Source organism: Brassica napus, chromosome C4 (assembly GCF_020379485.1).
Source record: "Brassica napus cultivar Da-Ae chromosome C4, Da-Ae, whole genome shotgun sequence".
NCBI classification, from domain to species: domain Eukaryota; kingdom Viridiplantae; phylum Streptophyta; class Magnoliopsida; order Brassicales; family Brassicaceae; genus Brassica; species Brassica napus.
This window is the reverse complement of record NC_063447.1, coordinates 25,586,226-25,608,434: the sequence shown is the minus strand read 5'-3', so window position 1 is coordinate 25,608,434 and position 22,209 is coordinate 25,586,226. Positions and strand designations below refer to the sequence as shown.

Genomic DNA, 22,209 nt, shown 5'->3' with positions numbered 1-22,209 from the left:
TTCTAAATCAAAACAATCCAGTTTTTTTTGGATCATGCATGGTTGAAGTTTACAATCTTCGTTGAAGTTAAATACCGATTAGTATTTTTCTTGTTGCAATAAAAAATAACTCTGTTTTGTATTGAAATACTGGAAAATGTTGAGTCACTACTGGGTCAATGTTTTGGTAAAGTTACTGCAGAAAGTGTTGCTATGCTGGTTAGTTTCGGCAAGGTTAGTTCTAATAGAAAGAGATCACCAGAGATTTTTTTTTTGTTGAGTGAGAGGGTCAACCTGACCAAATGTTTTTTATCTCTCAGAATGTTTGTTCTGTTAGACATTAACGTGTGACATCCAGATGTATCATATTCAAAGACTAACAATAACATTAACTGAAAATATATATTGAATCTCAGTGAAAATTTACCATAGCAAATCATCCCAAATCCTCATTACTCATAACTCATAAGCACATGATACATATGGATATGGTTTTTCATCTATTAGTGACATTCCTATTGTGTTGACTTTAGTGTCCGAACCTAAATGCCATTTTTTGAAAAAAAATCTCCTTCAAATTTAACCCTGGCTTCTTCTCCTCTTTCCTCACTTTCTTCCGAATATTTGATTTGGATTTGTTGTTAATGGCGTCGACTGATCCACCACCGTTGATTAAAAAAACAGAGCCATGTGCCTTTCGATGTACTCCAGCTTCCCCTTCTGTCTCATGCCATCGAATTTGAGCAACTGCCTCATGAGAAGCTTATCAGTCACGTCAGGCTCCACCACAACTTTCATCCCGACATTCACAGAAACTTTGAACCAACAACTTATTTCTTGCAAAACAAAATCCAGTAAAAAAATGATTGTATCTCTTGTAAAGTCACCATGTCAAAGAGACTGTCGACCTCTGATGTGACAGTTTTAACTGCAGAAATAGTTTTTCCCATCTCTCTCGCACTCTCCAACGCAAAACATGTTCCAGTGATACTGTTACTTTAACAGTTTCTCATCTGAGGCGCACCTCGACAATGGAAGAGCACTGTCAAACCACAATTTCTTAACACACACAAACAAATAATAGTTCCTAAGATAAGAGATTTAACTATTTTCAAATAAGTCAGTCACTCGCTTCATTAGTTTAAATTCAAAGCTATCTTCTTTTTCTTGTTCTTCTTGCTCTTTGTTCAACATCACAGATAGCCAATCCGAACCTCTTCCTCTTCCCATTGACCCTCTTATCCTTTTCCTTCCCTTCACCATTTCTTTCTTTCACATTAGTCTTTCAAAGAATCTGACCCAAAGACACTCTTCCGTTTATCATCATCGCTGATTCATTCGCAAGAAGTAGCTTCCTGCTCAGTATCTGCCCAATAGACATCGCTGGTTTCAAGACAGCAACTGAAGAAGCTGTCCCGTCTCCATTCATCATCATATCCAGACCGCTTACATCCATCAGAACCGTCTCTCTCCTGCTCGTGTAGTTGCCCTTGTAAGATGATGATGATCTCCTCCTAAGTTCTGACCACTGCCATTGTGTCTCTTCTTCTTCTTCTGCTTCCATTTTTGCGGAGTTCACTCTCTCCAGACCTTCCTCAATAGTCCTCCTGCTACTTCTAATCTCTTGAGCCGTTTCTTCTATCTTCTCAAGAATCTCCTCCTGCAACGTCTCTCTTGTTCTTCTTCTCCTAGTCACATCTTGGATTTCAGTTATTGCAATTGTTTCAGCCGCTCTAGCAGCTTCCTTCATCTTCCTAGCAGCAACCAAACACATCTCAGCAGCTTTGATCTTGCTCCCCGTCCGTTCGATCTCACACACAGCTTTATCAACCGCAAAACGCGCTTCCTCCCCTGTTTTACTAAACTCCAACGCATCATCACTTAGTCTCTGAATCTCCTTTGAGATCTCTGCCGCGTTTTCAGAGTTTAACCTCTCTCGTTTCTTCTCGAGCGCGGCTCGCTCCACTTCAATTCTCTTGTTTAGTAACTCGACGGACTCGCGTATAGCAGCGAGATCTTCGGTCGTCTTGCAAAGATTCGTTCTCTCACTGACTCAAATGGAGCCGAAGGGTCGATTTCACCAACGAAGGAGAAGCCTACAACAATATGCATAATTATATTAATAAAAATGTTCCAACGTGGACTGAAAGAGTCCAAGAATTCATCTGAACATATACAAATTGTGGTTCACATATCACTTGCATCAATCAATGGGACTTATTGCTTAAAGAGACTTACCAAATAACGCAGGTGATCTTTTACTAAGTCACTGGTTGTGAGGTTCCTAGCAAGGAGAAGTAGAGAAAAGCCTCAGCTGTTTAAATCACCTGACACATGTTTGCACTCAGCTTCCGGTTAAAAAGCCTCAGCTGTTTCAGTCTTGTGAAAAAAAATCCCCCAAATAATATCATACCAACTCTGTGAAACTGTGGAGCTTCTGCAATTAGAATCGCTCTATTTAGAAAAATAAAAAAAAAATAACGAATTGCAGAATTAAAAGAAAAGATTGTTACTTGTGACTACCTTGAAACCTTCAAAAACGCTGGTATATGGAATTAAGAATGCGATAATGACGTTGGATCTGTAACTCCGACGGCTTCGGTTAAGTAGATTAGAAGACTAAAGGACGCGAGTGGAGATAAACAAAGAGATTCTTCATCTCGATTTCGTTATCCAAATCCCTCGAAACACTATTGAAGGTGTGGGAGAACGCTGAAGAAATGTTTTTTTAGGTTATCGAAGAAAACACGGCATGAAGGAGATGAAAACTAAAAGGCCGCTCAGTTTTTGGCTCTGATTTTGAAGATTAACACAAAGCCCAAATTTTTTCAGTCTATTTTTAAATGAACACCGTTTCGAAAACAGCGACACGTGTCGCCCTGAGGATGAGCGACTTTCTGACCTGGCGCTGATATGGCGCAACAGGAGGGAGACAAACATTTTTTTTATATATATTAGATAGATTTAAAGGTTCAGAAAGTCCATTCAACGAGTTATAATTCATCTACTAATTCAACCCAATAACTAACTTTTCATCAACTTAGATTCAATTTTCTAGATATGAGATCTACGATTACATTTACATTTAATGATTATTTATATTTTTGGTAAACTTTTTAGAATATGGTAGTAAATTATACATCATTATTAAAGTAAATATACTCAAATATGACATTAAATTCCATAGACACTATTTGCAGAATAATTTTGACACATGTACAATCACTTTCATTAAACAAATGTGACATGGCATGATAGATATGATGACATGGTTTATGGCTAAATATATGAACAATTACATTTAATGTTTATTTATTTATATTTTTAGTAAACTTTTTAGAATATGGTAGTAAATTATACATCATCATTAAAATAAATATATTCAAATATGAAATTAAATAATATAATAATAGAAATATAATAATATTTTACAAATTTCGAAATGATATTTATTTTTATAATTATACTATTTTAATACTAAAAATATTTTCAATTTTTTTATAATTTATTTTAAAAAATTAATCGTGATACTATTAGCATCTTTTATATATCTAGAAATTTTAGAAATATTGTTTAGTTATACTTTTTGACAGTTATACAACTTTATATCAATTTTTATTAATTTTAGAAGGGTTGATTTAATATATTTTATCCAAAAATAGATAAAAATCTATCTAAGATTATAATTTTAAACATACACATATATATTTTTAAATATAATTTAAAATAAACAAAATTATTTATTTTATCTTAATTTTATGTGCAATTAAATCAAAATTTATATTAAAATACTGGTAAGAAAATAATTAAATCTAAAAAAAGAAAACTTATTTCTAAATATGGATTAAATTTTAAAATTTATTACTGAACATTATGTAGGAAAACATCTAGTTTAAGTTTTGAAACATATAGTTTGGTTGTATATTATGCCTTAGAGCATTAATTTTGCTAAAGCAACCTATTTCACATATTTTAGAGTTGATTAATAGAGAACGATTATCATGTTTCTGTGTGTTTATGGTTTCATCTGGGATCAGAATTGGAAAATTGTCAAAAATACCACATTCATAATACCACTTTTCATGTTTACTTTAACAATTTCTATTTTCAATTTTAAAGAAAAAAAAGGATATTTATAATCATAGAGTTACTAATCTAGACCTAGGGTTTACAGTTGATGAGTGGGGTAGGGTAGGGTTTTTAGAACGTGAAGTTTATGGTTCTAATAAATATACAAATAAGTACTTAAAAAATTAAAAAAATAGTTTCGAAAAGAATTTTCGAAATTCAAACATAAAATTTTTTAAAAAAATTGAAAAATAAAATTTATAAAAAGTATGAATTTAAAAAAGTATAATTCGAAAATATAAAATAAAATATATTTTTTAATTTTTTAAAATTTTTATTTAAATAATTACTTATTATATATATAGAGAGTAAAAGTATAAGAGTCTTTTGCCTCTTAATGAAAAATGTATTTTAGAAAATGTCTCTTTAGTGATGGTAAACATGAATAATTGTACCAACAAAGTGGTAAACATAAAAATTCTCCATCGGAAATAAGAAGATGGTTCATAACTAAATATAATCCCATCTTAGGCAAAAAAATAATTAAATATCAATACTATTAAAAACAGAAGCACAAAGTTGGACCCAACTTGGTTCTAGGTGAATTATTTTTAAAAATAGACTATATAATTAATATGTCAATTACATTATTTTTTAGTCCAACACATTAATATCTATAACAAATCATCCTACAATCCCGCCTTATTATTTATGGTAAGTGATTAAATGAGTTTATACTATAATTTTTAAATAATAACAATGTCTTCATATGTTAATAAAACATTTATAGGTTATTTAAAGATTCCATATTGGTCGACGGTGATATATGTTTCACTGGACTACATTAATTTTAATAATATTGATGTTTTTTCTTCACACACGTTAATAAAACTTTGTATGTTACTTTATATATTTTATATTTATCAGACATTTTATGGGTTTTAATTGCCCAACCAGTGTCTGGTTACGAATTAATTGAGATTTTTAGATTTTTATCGGGATTTATCGGGGTTTATCAAGTTTTTAGTTATGAATTTTTATTAAATTTAAACCGGATAATATACGCTTCACTATGTTACTTGTTCAAACATGGATCCGGGTCATATATGAAAACAATGAATTAAACTAAAGACACATATATAATTATTTTATTAAAATAAATATGTTGATCAAAATTCAAAAATATTTAATACCAACTAATATTTTTATTTAAAAATAAATTTTGTAATTTAAAATCGCAAATCAAAGTCTAATAATCTCATTAAAATTAGGAACGAAATCTTAGCCGTTCGAAGAAACCAGCATTAGTGGCTAACAACTAGTGTTGGTCTTTGGTTCTAAAATGTTTGGTACGACGATACATTTGCTGGGTAGAAAACCTCTATTTTCATTCATCAACTAAACCAGTATGTACCCAATGCAATCAAATATTTGGTCTAACAACTTTTTTTTGTCGAAGTATTTGGTCTAACAACTTACGAACTGTTATAAACCAAATGATGATCGACCATGGACCAGTCTGTACTGCAGGCCCAATCCGGGACATGATAAAGACAACCAGAGACTATGTGTTTATCTAGTATATATTCCATGTATATCTGTAACATAGTGTTTATCCTTATTCTTATCTTGTTAAGATAAACATGACCTTTTGACGGTCTAATACCTTGTATATATATGGACCTTCTGGTCGACAATAATGAGAAAAGAAGTATTTCCCCAACACTTCATTTACAACACGTTATCAGCACGATAGACTCCAAAACCCTGAGACAAAACCTAACATAAAATCCGTCACACATAAACCCTAAACTAGGCGTAATTTAAAATCGATCTATCTCTCAAACCCTGAGGAACCAGACGACGAGCCACATATCAAATTGAATATCTTGACGAGACGAATCCATCAGCGCAAACCGTTCGTCGATCCGATCTCAGACGCGCCCACACTCGCAGAAACAATACTTGGTGCCGTCTTGGTCTTTTGGAACCCTAATCCCGAAGAACCCTAAATTGTTCTTGCTTACATTCCGGCTTGCAAACTCCGATCAAGCTCAACTCCGATCAAACTCAGCTTCATACATTCCCTGTCCGTGATCAACGTCCTCAAGCCTCAGCTCAGCTTGCGTCCAGCTCAGACTAAATTCCCGACCATACGCAACCGTCCGCGAGAAGAAACAAGCTCGCGATAGTTCTCGGCAACGCGACCCGATAGGAGCCGTCCCGCATCCGTTCGTCTCAGCTCGTCTCTAATATTTGGTGGTCCGGTTCAAACCTGCAAAACAAAGGTAATCCTAATTCTGAAAACAAGAATCGAACCTGATTGTTTTGTAAAGATTGAAACCCTAAAAGATAATCTCTAAAACTAAAAGCCATAGGTTAAATAGATCAATCCCCTAAGAGTAAATCGGAGCTCGAATAAGTCTGATCCCCTTAAACCCTAATTCGAGATTGATCCATTGATCAATTAAAATCAAAGTCTTAATGATTTTGAATCTCAAATCAAATTCCCTTGATCAAATATCAAAGTTTTGAAATCCCTAAAACACTAAATTAGAAAATCGGTTTTAATTGTTTGATTTGAAACTTGATTGTTTTATTTGATCACCTAGAAAGATTGTTAGGATTGTTTAAACTCGAAAACTGAATTGCTTAACTTGTTTAAATCGAAACCCTAGAATTGATTGAGATTACTTGCATACATATGAATCTGAATATGGATTGCATTCATACTGTTTAAAAAGGATCGACCAGCATATAGTTTATAAAATCTTGAAACTGTTTGCATTAGTAGAACTATATGGTCATGTGGCTTGATGATTCTTGATTAAATAACAAATAAAACCTTAATAAAAGGATAATCAGTCCACTGATAGTTGATTTCATGCATGGTTTAACTTTACCTTGATTGTATAGGTTTAACTTTACCTTCCTTCAATCACATAAAATCAATTGTTGGGTGTAGACTAATGAGTCAGTTCACTGATAGATTGATTTTTCGCATAGATTTAACTTCATCTTGATTGTATAGGTTCAACTTTACCTTCCTACAATCACTTGAAATCAATTAATTGGTACTGACAATGGCAAAAGACACGACATTATTCAGACCCATTGAGTTATAAAGATTTATAAAATTCTACATTGAACCAGTGAGCAAAGAAAATACGATTCCTTTCAGTTTTTGAAAAATTGCCTAAAAGCATTATGAATGCCTATACCCATATTTTCTACTGATTTTTTCTATGCTAAGGATCAGTATGAAAGAGGCATAAAGCCATGGTAACCAGTATGGTTCACCACGAAATAAATACTTATGGCATGACCAGATTAGCCATCTTGATCCAAAACATGATGAAAAATTAATTAAGGCACAAAAGTGATCCCATAAAATCTCACAATGTGTTATAAGTACACAAAAGGGAAAATCACTAAAATAATCAAGGCTCCACTGTCCTAAGCACTACGAAATTATGAGTATGTTCATGAGGGGGAGAGAGGACTAAAACCCACAGTTCATGATCATATCATAAATTCGGATTCCATGGTTTACAACCATAATATACACGGCTGGAAAGCTTTAAAGCCCTCACTAATGGTACATCACCCACGTCCAGCCTAAAGCTTAAGGACATTATGTATATAAATATTGATTTACATCAGGCCATACATGTAAGCATAGACATTCCCACCTCTGAATGATTAAGGGTCATAAACCAGACATATACACAAACCATCTTAAGAAAATACGAATATTCCACCACATATATGTGTGCCATTTAAGATGGAACCTCAGATGAGGATTGAGAATATATATTAGATAAATAAGACTTCCTCCACGAAACTATAATGTATCTTGTGCCAAACATGGATGATTTAATCAAGTGGCCAAAAACACAGATTACAAAAGATAGTAATCTGATTATCCAACTTTGAAAGGAGAAAGTTATCAGGCTGATAAAGAGTAAAGAGTAAAAGAGAAATATAATGGTATCAACCATAGTTGTCTTGGCAAGATCCTCATACCAAAGATTATGATCTAGACGTTCTAAAAGAATATGATCAAAAGATATAAAAGCTAGCAAAAATATATGCCAGACACACTGACCCGAAAAGAAAAAATGACTATGTCATACCAGCTTAAGAACCACGAATTAGATGTCTAAGAGACACAATCAAGTTGCTACAATGTCTATTAGAGATATACAAATAAGTTCCAAATAATAAGGAACCTCGGAAAGTAATGAAAGGTGCTCAGAATCGTACAAATCCGAGTTCATAAGAGAAACCAGTTCAGACAGAGAAATAAGGTTGCGCAACCACACATCTAAGGTACCAGACCATGTAGTTTGGGACGCCAAACTGCAAGGTATAAAGGTCTTGGATAATAAGATCTCAAAATCTAATTAGATCATGTCTGGAACAGTATGAAACTAAAGATAAAGAGTGTTAACACCAAAGATGTATTTACATACATAAGAGCTCATAAAAGATTGTAGTACTTGGGATTTGAAGGATATAACCTGAGGATCATGAACCCACGTAGAGTACTCATAAAACCTACATAGGGACGTGGGGTGTTCAAAGAATTCAAAGTAATTATAAGACAGATGGGCGTAGTAACCATGTACATACAGAAAAGCCATCTAAGAAAGAAACCAGTGAATGGATCTTGTGAGATAAGAAATTCCGTGAGATTAAAGGACATGACCACATGGTATAGTGTGTCCATGTTCCTTCTAAATAACGTTCAAGTATAGCTTGATTACACAAGGATACTCACAAGGACCAAGGAACAATTTATAAAGAGATATGCTTCTATATGGTGGATGCTACTACAGAAAATCAAGTTTGATTTTGTCTGGATATTTACTAAAGAAATAATGGTGTAGTAAGCAGCAAATGGATCACTGGATAAAGGTATCAACGTACCATAGAAATATGAGAAAGAAATTCTCATAGAACAAGCTTTGTTCCTAAGTTGTTTATGGATTGTAATATACAGCAGCTGTAAGTAATATGAAAGACTAAGTATTTACTTAGTGCAGTCAGTCCATACAGAAAATATTATAATTCCTTGTGATCACAATAAAGACCAACTGAGAGAAAAATGTTTAATGGTTCAAAGGTTCAATAATACAAGTTATCGATTGATTAAACAGGCTATGTTTTACATATGGAAAGTCTGTAGAAAAATCATAGCCGTGTGTGTGTGTGTATGATTAAGTCAGCACGTCTAAGTGAGTACCATAAACCAGGATAGTGACCAGAAGGATGTCTGGTCGTGGCTTAATGATTATAAGCATTGCTAAAGCAAGAAAAGATCGATAACCATGTACAAAGGACATGAGTGTATGACTGCGAATTCATTGTGTGATGAGTTTCATTGCAGCAAATAATTATTGATGGTATGACCTTAGACACTCATGATTATGAACGAATATAGACAAGGTCTATAGCTCAACATGGATCGACAAAAGAAAATAAAGAATGATTGTTTACAATGGATAAAGCCATTGGCACATACGAAGAGATATAAGTCCGAATGAACGAAAGATATGAAGTAAAGTTGTTCGTATGCGTTCTGGGTCTATGACTCAATATATATTGAATGTCCACGTTTTGGGAAAGCCATATAACCAAAGAGAATCCATGGGACATGAAAAAGGACCTGCAAGTAAAGTTTTATTGCAGATTATAAAGTCCATCCGAGCACCGTTTGAAGCACCATCAGTTCAACCAAGACATGGAGTGATCAGCAACAAAGATGTACATCCTGACCACATCTTAATGGAGTTCCAAAAGACATACCAACGTCCAAGACTTACAAGTTCATTCAAGGAGAATCCAGCTGATCATCTTCACCAAGTCATAGGCAACTTCAACGTTCAAGAAGACTCGGATACCAGATGGGAATGCGTCTACTACAGTGATGCATTCATCTGAGGGAGTTCATGTGTTGTACTCTTTTTCCTGTCCTTGGTTTTCCATTTTGCCACATTGGTTTTGGAGTTTTTCAGGAGAGGTTTTAATGAGGCAACATTAAGCATGCAACGAACATGTACCGGATGTGTCGATCAAGGGGGAGTGTTATAAACCAAATGATGATCGACCATAGACCAGCCCGTACTGCAGGCCCAATCCGGGACATGATAAAGACAACCAGAGACTATGTGTTTATCTAGTATATATTCCATGTATATCTGTAACATAGTGTTTATCCCTATCCTTATCTTGTTAGGATAAACATGACCTTATGACGGTCTAATACCTTGTATATATATGGACCTTCTCGTCGACAGTAATGAGAACAGAAGTATTTCCCCAACACTTCATTTACAACACAAACAATATTAAAGATATCGTTCATTATTATATAATTGTATAAAATATAACATTGGAAATCTCTCAACTACAGTTTTCTATCAAATAAAATTGTTTGATATGAATTTTTCAAAAAATTTAAAGACGTCATAATTAGATATTAAAAAAGTAAAAACTCTATAAATTAATAATGTTGGAACTATGATATTAAAAAAAAAATTATAGAGTTATTAATTTCAAAAATTGCTGGAATTTTTATTTTAAAATATTTTTAACAAAATAAAGAAGAATTGATTTTACCGTATATATACTAATTAAATTTTTGAAATTAGATTTTTACGTTATTTATATTGTTTTAGTTGGTGTATATAAAATATTATAAAGTTTAAATGTGGTTTAGATATACTTTTACTAAATATTAAAAAGAATATTAAAGTGTTAAGAAAATATAGAAATAATACAATTATTTGTTTGTACTTATAATATATGTATATATATGTATTTATAATGTATATATATACAAAAATTATCAATTTATGATTTTAAGGAAATCATATATGTACATAGGATTTTCTAAAATATTATTATATTATTATTTTATCGATTATGTCATATTTTGAGTCGATCTAATTCGGAACCAAAATCTTTTATTAATAAATAGCATTCATTAATTTATTGAATATTAATTCGTAGAATTTCTAATGAGGTGATAAATTCCGAAACTTTTAATGCGCATGACCTCAGTAACTTGATTTAAAGATTTTGAAATCTACACATTTTGCGATATTCGAGTTGTTGCCTTCACGGATTTTTGTCTCTCTAAATGCATAACACAGACGAAATATCTATATATGTGTAAATTTATATGTATACGCAATCATCATCAATTTATGATTACGCAAATGCAAACAATCGGAGCGTACTAATAACTTCTATCTTAGGATGATCTCAAGACTCGATATTTCTCTTATTCTAACAATTTGACAATATGCAGATTGACTGCCCACAAGTATCTGAATTGATGAATACGTTTCCTCCCTATGTAACAGTGAGCAATGTTGTTATTGCCTAGAGAAGAGATTTATATGTTTCTCAATCAGATGAACTAGTAAAGCAGTAATGAGTTTAAACTATCTGAAATTGTACTACACTGATTCAAAGTACTCATCAAAACGCAAAATGTCCAACATATCATTACTCCGTTCCAGAAATGTCTTGAAAATTAAACTCATCACCTCGAAAGAGGTTGAAATCAACGCCAACTCGATGGCCAATACGGATGAATCCCATATCCAGTCTTCCAATTATCCAAGTAAACCACTTTCTTCACAGCCCAGAAGGATACAAACAGGGCCACAAGCATCACCAATCTCTGAACATTAAGGTTCCTAACTCGAACAAGCACATTAGTGACAAACGCCAAGAGCAATCCAACCACAGTGTACAAGAACCCCACAGCGAATCCCTCAGCTCCAAGCTGCATCCCAGATCCTTGGTAGAAGAAAACGAGCTTGTTCGGGTCGTTACGATCCTGAAGAAACATAGGCATCTTCCTGATGATGTTGTGCATTGTTCCTGCAACGCTGAAGAAGTAGATGAAGATAGCACCTGATAACCAAAGCCTACGATCATGAAGAAGAGTCTCTCCTTTCAGAATACGTTTGATGACAAACGGAGTCGCGATCACGATCATGGCTACGATGACGCTGATCTGCGCCTTGGAGAGAAACGGCGGCCGTTGGATCGGGCCAACAGTTAGTTTGGTTCTTTGCTCGACGAACTCAGCCATGGATTCAGCTAACCTAGCGAAATCTGACTGGTCCATTTGACCAGATTCATCGCTTAGTTTTGATGTTGAACCGCTTACAAGACGGATGTGAGGGAGAGCGTTAACGCCGAACCGCTGGAAGGAAGATTGGGATCGCGAGAACTCGATCTCGCAGAAGAAAAGTTTGTTTAGATCGGATCCGTTGTTGTTAGCGAGGAAGTTAGCGGAGACGAGGCCGAACTCGCGGCGGAGCTCTTGGAGACGGAGCTCGGTTTTGCTGTGGAGCTGAGTGGCGTCGAAGAAGACGAGGATCGAGTAAGGTCGTGGTGTGGGAGAGGAGATGAGGAATTTGGAGATTCCATGGTCGTCGAGATGGATCACGCCTGATTCGGAGTTTGATCTGAGGGAAACGAGTTCGTTGGTGAGATCTGAATCGGAGTCGGAGTCGGAGTCGGAGAAAGATGCTGATGCGAATGATGATACGGCTGCTAAGAGGAAGAGAAGAGATACGAGTTTTTTATTGATCGCCATTGTTGATCGACCTCACTTGAAGGTTTGTCTCTCTCCAGGAAAAAAAGAGAAAGCCTCTGTTCTGGCAGGAGAAGAAGGTCTACGAACTCTTGATTTTTCCGTCTCGCTGGTTCTCCACGGTGGACGGTTTTCATTGGCTAGCATATCCACTTGGCCAATTTTGATTCGTCGTTAAATTCTGCAACTTAAGAGTTTCAATTTATCCACGTGGATAAATATTGATTAACTAGATTGTACCCATTCGGGTTCGGTTCGGATCTAATCGGTTTTCGGGTTTAAAGATTTCAGCTTCATTCGGGTATTTCTAAATTTCGGTTCGGGTTCGGTTCAGATCTTTGCGGGTTCGGTTCGGATTCGGATAACCCTTTTAAATTATTTTTAAAATTTTATTATTCATTATATGCTTAAAATTTCTTAAAATCTATAATTCAAAATAAATATATTACATATAAATTTGTATAATATATGTCAAAATACCTAAAATTAACATATAAATTGGTTTGATTTAAATATTTGGATAGAAAATCAATAGATATTTCAAGCATTTTGGTGTTTTGAATATATTTTAGCCATTTTAGACATTTACTTTTGACTATTTATGTATATTTTCAAGTATGTTAGACAACTTTAAAGTATCTTATATATTTTGGATGATTTTAATATATATTAAATCTAAAAATAAGTAATATATTTAGGTATATAAATCTATTTCGGTTACATTCGGGTACCCGAGATACTTCGGTTTCGGTTATTTAGATACCAAAATTTTGAATCCGTTCGGATATTTAATCAATTTCGGTTCGGGTTTGTTACTACTTTTTCGGATCGGGTTCAGTTCGGTTCTTCGGATCCGGGTTTTTTGCCCAACCCTAGTTTAGGAGGTTATTGGTTAGTGAATTCTCATGAATTTTGGAAATTTTGAGATTCTATTGTTATTAATTCTTGGATTTCAAAAGTCTTAATAGAATCCATTATTATTGGTTAAAATTTTTCAAATTCCTTGTTATTCAAAATGTTTACCTAAGTTATTATTGATTCTCTAATTCTAATTAAATCTAGTGTTATTGGGAGATGAATTTTATTCATTTGTACTCATAAGATTCAACTTTCAAAATATAATATGTATCCATGTGACTTTCAAAATCCATGTGATACAAATATAGAGAATAACAAATATAGAGAACAAAATATTTATTCTTACCAAATATATTTTGCACTTTAAATCCAAATTATATATCCAAAACTATAATTCATTAAAATTTTATATACTTTTACATTTTAATATATAATTATATTTATGTTGTTTTATCATTTTTGAATATATAATTATATTTATAAATATTAAAGTTTTAAAAATAAAATTTTTGAAGTAGTTGCAAAAACAATTTTTGAATTTCAAAAATATATATTTTTTTAAAATCTATATTTTTTTAAAGTACAAATTTGAAAAACATATAATTCTAAACTAACAAAAAATTAAAAAAAATAGAAAATTACTAAAACAATTATAAAAAGTTCTAATTTATAAACATATAATTTGAAATATTTTTTTTATTATTTATATATCTATAAAGCAATGAGTAAAATAGTCTTTTTCCTTTTTAATGAAACTTCTTTTAATCATTTTCCTCTTTGAGTGCTTTTTGGTGACAAAAAGAAATTATTTAAGGGAATTTCCCAATTTTTTATGTGTCACTATTATTATTATTTTTTAATTTGAAAAAAAAAAGAATCATGCTGTATAATTTAGAAAAATAAATAAATTATATATTTAGTTGACGAAAAGAATGATAAAAAAAGGTAATACAAATTCATGAAAATCTATACCAATCTAAAAAAGTTATGATCAAATTTCATAAGTCAATCTATATAAATTTTCACAATCCACATAACTTTTTTAAATCAATCAATTTTTAAAATTCACAAACTCTATATAAATTCATCTCCCAGTAAATTTTATAGACTTTTAACCCTTTTTACACACAACTATAGGTTCTTGGTTCGCGCTACGCGCAGATTAATTGATTTGAATTTGTTAAATTTATCACTTTTTATTTGTATATAATATTTTGTATCTTACACTTTTCTGCTTATTTTAATTTAACCTACATTTTCATGATTCAAAGTTTTTTTTTACCTTTTTATTAAAAGATTTTATATATATGAACAATTCACCAATATTTGCGTGGAAATGTATTTGTTTGTTTTATATCTTTCGAACATATTTTTGAAGTAAAATGATTTTTGTGAGTAATTTAATAGTGTTTTTTTGTCATCAACAATTTAATAATGTTTATATGGAAAAATATAATCATTTATCAATTTTCCAGTTGCATCTTTTCATTTTCAGTCTTCATGATGTTAGTATAGGCTAATCACTCTCATAAACATTTACCATATATGTAGCTAACCAATAGTGGTTGTTTAGGTATACTTTACTATTATGTAAATTTCTTAAATTTAATATAAAATTAAAATCATATACTCCGTCCTTTCCAAGAAAATCTATGTTTTAGAAAAAATTGTTTCAACTTACATTTTTATTGTATTAATTAAAGATAAATTGTTAACTTCAAAAATATTTTTTTGGTTATTGAAATTCTATTGGTTAAAGGTTATGAAGAATAGTTAGTTACAAAATATAATGTACTGTTTATCAAAATTTCATATGTTTTCTTAATATGTATAATTTTTTTTAAACATACATCTTTTTGTAACAAAATGAGTATATTCGTTATTATAAAGAATAATTTTTATTTGACTCATTTAAAATTGAATAGTATATTGTTGTATGGTTTATAATTTTTATAAGTAGTTATGCATTCTTCATTTATGCTAACCGGAATTTTACGATTTCTCATTTTCAATACTTGAAAGTCAATTATAAAAATATACAAAATAGTTTGAGACATCCTCGAATAATTTGGATTTTTCTTTGATTGAAAATAAAGTTATACTGTATATCTACACTAAACATATCATTTTCAATGCAATTTAAATATTTTAATCAATTTAGGAAGGCTCTTTAATTTTTTTAACCAAAAAACCATAACAATTACTAAAAGTTAAGTACTACTCTTTCCATTTCATATCAAATATTCCCTCTTTTATTTAAAGGTTGGTGTTTAAGGTATTTTTCGCCCATAATAAAAATAACTAATATACTATTTTAGTTATTACTTTTTGGTTTTATCAATAAAGTTTAACCACTTAAAATTTAACATTTAATTTGTGTTTTAATTTTAATAAAAATGCATTAATTATATCCTAAAACATCAATCTTTTGTATACAAAATAGAAAGCCAAAAAATCAAACATTTGTATACGGAGGGAGTACAGTTTTAACATTTAAATTTTATTTAATTATCAGTGTCATTTTAAATTTAAAATGCATATATTAAACAAATATTTTATTTTTTCCTTATTTTTAATTCATTAATTAATAAAACCAAACAAAATTCTACAAAAGATGTTTTATGGTTATACACATAAATTAATTTTTTTTTGTCAACAACTTTACATACTCATATTGACTCTGTGAACCACACCGGGAGATCTTGATCCATGTGAACTACAAAAGACGTTTCCTTCCTAGCGCTTCGTGCTAAGCTATCCGCCTTTTTGTTCTGCGTTCTTGGTACATAGATAATCTCTGCACGGAGAAAACTCTCTTTCAGGCTCTTTATATCTTCCAAATAACTTTCAAACGCTGTTCATTCTTCTGGTTCTGAAACAATCTTCACCAATTGAGAACAATCCGTTGCAAACGTAACCTGAAATTGTCGTAAGTTTCTCATACATTCCATTGCCCATAGTAGCGCTTCCTCTCTGCATGAAGTGGAGAGAGGGTAGCCCATACATTCCTTGCCCCCATCAAGCCCTCAAATCCTTCTAAAGTATTGTACCATCCTTGACCTGAAAAAATATCGTACTCTTTCCAGGAACCATCCGTGAAACACCATCTTCCGGGAATTGACGGAAGAGTCGTAGCCTCTACCTGTGGAATCTTCTTTTGTTCGTTCAAAATCGGTGCCTCAACCCAGAGTGTAGATTTCGTTTCTACCAATTTAAGGGTATCCCTAGGATCCATATACAGGTTACTAAAGACTTTATTATTTCTTCCTTTCCAAATGTATCATAGTATCCATGCAAACTGATGGTCCTCCATCTGTGGAACAACTCTCCAGATGAGATGATCCATGTTCACGATGAGAGAGATTGTTGGGAAAATAGCTGGATTTGTTGGAATCTTTGAAAGAGCCCACACCTGAAGTGCAGGAGGACATTCAAAAAACACATGGTTGATCGATTCCTCATCAGCTCTACATCTTGCACAACAAGTATCTCCTTGTATCCCTCGCGCTTGCAAATTCTTCTTAACTGCTATACACCCTGTCACCAATTGCCATAGAAAATGTTTAATTTTCTGTTGACACCGTATTTTCCAACAAAATGCCTTCAAAACATCAACTGTGGGCCTAAACAATAATGGTGGTTTTTCCTTATCTGGGTATATCCTTTCAACCTGATATCCAGATTTAACCATATATTTTCCATTGTTTGTGAAATGCCATCCTTTCTTATCTGCCATCCGAGTTCTACTAAGTAGTATACTTTCTATCATTTTCACATCCTATGGGTCCACCAAAGCCCGAAGCGCCTGCGAATTCCATCTTCGCAAATGAAGATCAATAAGAGAATCCACTATCAGGTCTGGGTAAAGATTATGCAGCAACGTAGCATTCCAGACAACATTCCAGATGTTCCAGACGAATATCAAAGGGCCAACACAACAGAAATTGGTTCACACCAATCGTGCAGACCAGTTGGCCACGCATCGATCGACAAGGTTGCTTCTACATCGTTCGACAGGGTAACACCAACGTCGCTCGACAACGCACCTTCACCATCGATCGATAGACATTACGAATGTGGACATCGCGCTTATGACATCTATGGAGCCAGAAAGTTCAGATGGGAACATAAGGACGAATTTGGTGTCTACAGAGATGAGTCTGGATATGCAAGGAGCGTAGCTAGTGAGATGATTCCTATCACCAAGGACAACATCAGAAAAATTCTGGAGAGAGCATCCCTATTTGAAGAGAGTTACATATGTCTTCCAGAACATGCCACTTCTTTCACACCAATAAAACTGGCACCAAAGATCTACACCAAGGATGAGATCAATGAGATGGTGACTGGTATTTGTGGAGCTCAGAAAAAGCTAGGAGATGAACTCAAGACATTGGTAGATGACACTTATCAGCCTTTGGACAGAGGTTACAATGAGCTTTTCAGAAGTATGGCAGAGATGAGAACAGAGATTGAGAGTATGCAGCACATTCCTGAGAAGGAAGCTACGACATCACCATCGATCGACGCCAACAAAGCAACATCGGTCGACGTCAAGCCACAGACATCCCAGATTCCTGCAGAACCGGAAAGTTTGGCAGAGAAGAAGGATGAATGGGAGATCGCATACATCAACACGAGGATTAACGACGTATACAACCCTCTCAACAACAACGTGGACTGCTTAAGCACGAGAATTGATCTGTTACAGCAAGATTTGGACACCATTCGCAAGAAGGACCCACAACCAGCCACATCGATCGATATCTGCACCATCACATCGATCGACAGCAAGTTCGCAGCCATGGAAGATAGGTTAAAATCTTATGAGGATATGCACGACCGTTTCACCTCACCTATCATGCGATACTTGGACACCTTGTCTACACAGATGATGAATGTCCAGAGGGACATTGGTAAGCTTAATGATCAACATGATTTTCAGGAAGAAGGTTCAACATCGATCGATAGGTTCCGCAGGGCAACGCTCGACGGTAAGAAACCTACATAACATCTTCCCTACACAGCAGCAGAAGTTGTTCAGATCACGTCAAAGCTTTACACAGCTATAGACATCATGGAGGACCGGTTTGAGAAGCGGTGTGATGACATCTACTTTCCATTCGACGTCAGACTCAGTGGACTGGATAGCCATGCAGAGTGGTTACAGAAGGAATTCAAAGCCATTCAGAGGCAACTCGCATCTCAACACCAGATATCAACATCGATCAACAGAGAACGCTCCAAATCGATCGATAGTAAGGCACCAGAATCGACCGATAAACACTTGGTCGTATCGATCGATACCACGTCTACACCAGACGACGAGCAGCTGATACAAAACAAAATGGAGTCAATGCATGATGAAATGAACGAGCTATCAGCATACGCCTACGACAAGATAGGATGGCATCAGATCAGCATTGAAAACATCCTACAAAGGCTACAGAACATCTCAAATGCAATTCAGAAGATGGATGAGATATGGACCAGAAATGATGAGGCCACAAGAAGTTTCATTGCAGCTTGGTCCAGAATGTGCAGAGATGAGGTGGATGCTTGTTTCCCAACAAGTAGTTGTCTTTCCACCAACTAGCCACACACCTCCACAGTCAAGCTAAATGACTCTAACAAATCGCTGAGTGAGAGGCAACCCACTATTAAGTAATTTTAATTGGTTTTCTTAGTTACTAGTATTTACTTTCGTTTTCATTCTTTCAGATTTATTGCAAAACCTAAGTAGGATGATTACCAACATATCGACCGTGGACGACATGTCGACATCGATCGACCTTAAATCACATACGACGATCGATGCATACCGATGCACATCGATCGATTCCCACTCCAGTCAGGTTTATCTTCCTAACTTGTTACATTGAGTACTTATGATTTATTTCCACCATAACTCCGACTGTGTTACACTGGGACAGTGTAATTTAAGTCTGGGGGGAGGTTTATTGATATAATTTATTCTGATTTTTATAAAAAGATTTTAATAAATTATGCTTAGCTATGTGAAAGGGACTATGATCTTATTACTTGAATGTCTAACCACTCTTTAGCATCATTCTAGATTTACTGACTGCGGCTAGTACTAAAGATGCTAAAGTGGATCAACCTGTCAACTATACACACTTGCCTTGATTGTTTGAAGGAACCAAAGCTGACCTCCAACACTAAACCTGACATAATCGCTTGTCTTGGGGCTTGGTATACATGGGATCGGATTCTTCAGACAAGTCTGGGAGGTAACGCCTTGTATAGATTCATTTATCACATTTTCTCTCTCTATTTCAACCCTAGAGTAGTTAGTTATTAGTTTTTATCTAAAAAAAAAAAAATCCGAAATTTACTACTTAATTAGGACTTAGGATTTAGTTAGGTGGAATCCGAACATGACTTGGTGGCTACAACCATTAAGGCTTGCTTCATAAGGATTCCAACAAAAAGAATACGAACGGGACTTGGTGGCGGCAATCTTTAAGGCTCGATTCATATGAATTCTTGGATATAGGTCAAAAAGAAGTGAACAGAGCTTGGTGGCAACCACCATTAAGACTTGATTCATGGAAGCCTGTCCAATCTTGGTCAATGATCTTTCAATATAAGCAGACTTTGACTCAAGAGAGAAATTAGAGAGAGAAAAATTAGGAACTAACTTTTACCTACAGTTCCATATACTTGTCTGAAAATCTTTGCATTCTGTGATCGATACTCCCAAGGTAAAACATGCACTTTTATATTTATGCTAAGAAATGAGGTTAGTAGAAGGGAATGTCAGACAGGATTGTTGAGTTGTAGACTAGTTGAATTTGGTTGCTAAGCTAGGATAATGCATAATGTGCTTTTGTGATTTGGACTTTTTAGATGTGGTTTGCGAAATTGTAGAGGTGATGATTTCTATGTTTTAAATCTATAAGTCTCTGTTGTTTTCAAACCTCTTTCAGAGAGACTGCTTATTTGTTTTGCTTGAGGACAAACAAAATGGTAAGTCTGGGGAGTTGATATACCATGGATTTGACTCATTTTCATCCATGGTATATAAGTGTTTTACTATCTATATATTATATATTATATCCTATTAAGTATGTTTTCAGGTTCAGGAGTATCTTGGAATAAAGTGATGATTATGGAGTATTTAGGAGCTTAAAAGAGATTTCATCCGAGCTGACCATTAGAGGTCGATACGAAGAAGAAGCAATCGATCGATGCACATCCAGTGCCGTCGATCGATACAGAAGAGAGGCCTCGACGATTGAAAATTATGATTGATCGATGTACATCCTGTACCATCGATAGATGTCGAGAAGCGAGACGCACGACTTGGTTCCAGCCGACTTTAAACCCAAGGCTTCACCAAATTACAAGATTACCCCTGATGAGTTTTTAACCTAATAGTTATATACTTGCCTAAGTGTTAGGAGGCAAGAGAGCTTTGAGCCACCATTGTATTCTTATTTTCAGCAGAGAGTTTTAGGAGAGAAAATCATAGAGAGATTTGTGATTGGAACTCCATTGATTCATCTATTCTATTCTATGCAGTTTTTATCTACATTTTGTGTCATGAATTGCTTAGCTATGTCTGAGTAGTTCACTTGTTAGATTCAGAGTTCAAATAGGTTAGAGGGATTAACCCCAACTATTGATTTGATAAGTTGTGATATTCATTGATTAATTGTTCTTAATGCTTGTTTTATCCTTGCTAACTAGAACATGAACATAGGAATTTGCATGTGTCAAGCATCCTTCATCATCCAGTCCTGAATCTAATCTGTTATGCGAGGACTGCTAGAGAGATGCTAACCACTGATCTAGGAGACTAGTGAGCATTATCAACCTGCGCCTAGGGCTTAACTAGTAGCATCGATCGATATTTTCTTCTGACAATCGATCGATATTTGCGAAAGGTGTATCGATCGATATCCCTATAGGACCATCGATCGACACTTTCTTGTGATCAAAAGACGACAGTTGAGATCCAAGATCTAGTTAGTTAACCAGTGAAACATTGCCATCGCTGATCACTGTGATTAAGGAGTTGAGCTCTAATATATCATGCATGCAACTGTTAGGCATCTATAGGATTATAATCTCCAACACCTGAATAGAAACCCTGTATCTAATATCTTCCAAATAAGTTACACCCCCAATCATCTTGTTAGTCGAGCAATAGACTTGCTTAATTAGGATTGCTATTTACATTTAAACCATAAAACAACAAACACTTAGAATTAAAAACTTGACTAGATTTAATAGGTTCCCTAGCTCCTTATGGATTCGATCCCTAAATACTGCAACTGAACCTCTTATTTGAGAGAGTAATTCACTCCTTAAGGTAATTTGAGTGGTATCAAAAGTAACCACGTTCAACATAGCAATGGGATGCAAACATTTTACCGACGAATAGAAAGACCCCGGATATTGTCAGCTGTTCGTGGAAAGACTCAACAGACCTGCACTAACCTTGTTCTCCAGACTGACCGAAGATTCCATCGACAGTTTATGTGATTATTGCACCAGATTCTTAAAACATTACATAATGTTTACTCGGAAAGGAGCGTCAGCGTCCGATCTATGGAAGATGTCTCAAGGTCCTAGAAAGATACTCATTGAATTCATGGAAAATCCAAAGGATGGTCTCCAGAGTGTACGTTCCAGATGAGATAGATGTGGAAGCTCTG

The 22,209-nt window shown here is 34.1% G+C and overlaps 1 protein-coding gene and 1 pseudogene across 1 annotated transcript; both read right to left on the bottom strand.

The window, feature by feature from the left end:
- Positions 1-812: 812 nt before the first annotated feature.
- LOC106393055 lies at positions 813-6,127 on the bottom strand (annotated as a pseudogene).
- Positions 6,128-11,477: 5,350 nt separating this feature from the next.
- LOC106396581 (probable dolichyl-diphosphooligosaccharide--protein glycosyltransferase subunit 3B) lies at positions 11,478-12,754 on the bottom strand. The gene has a single exon (XM_013837012.3). The coding sequence runs from the start codon at positions 12,668-12,670 to the stop codon at positions 11,624-11,626; it is 1,047 nt and encodes a 348-aa protein (XP_013692466.1). The 5' UTR covers positions 12,671-12,754; the 3' UTR covers positions 11,478-11,623.
- Between the last annotated feature and the right edge of the window lie 9,455 nt (positions 12,755-22,209).

Excerpts from the sequence above, each read along its gene's own strand:
- LOC106396581 (XM_013837012.3), bottom strand. The coding sequence starts at position 12,670 with ATGGCGATCAATAAAAAACTCGTATCTCTTCTCTTCCTCTTAGCAGCC.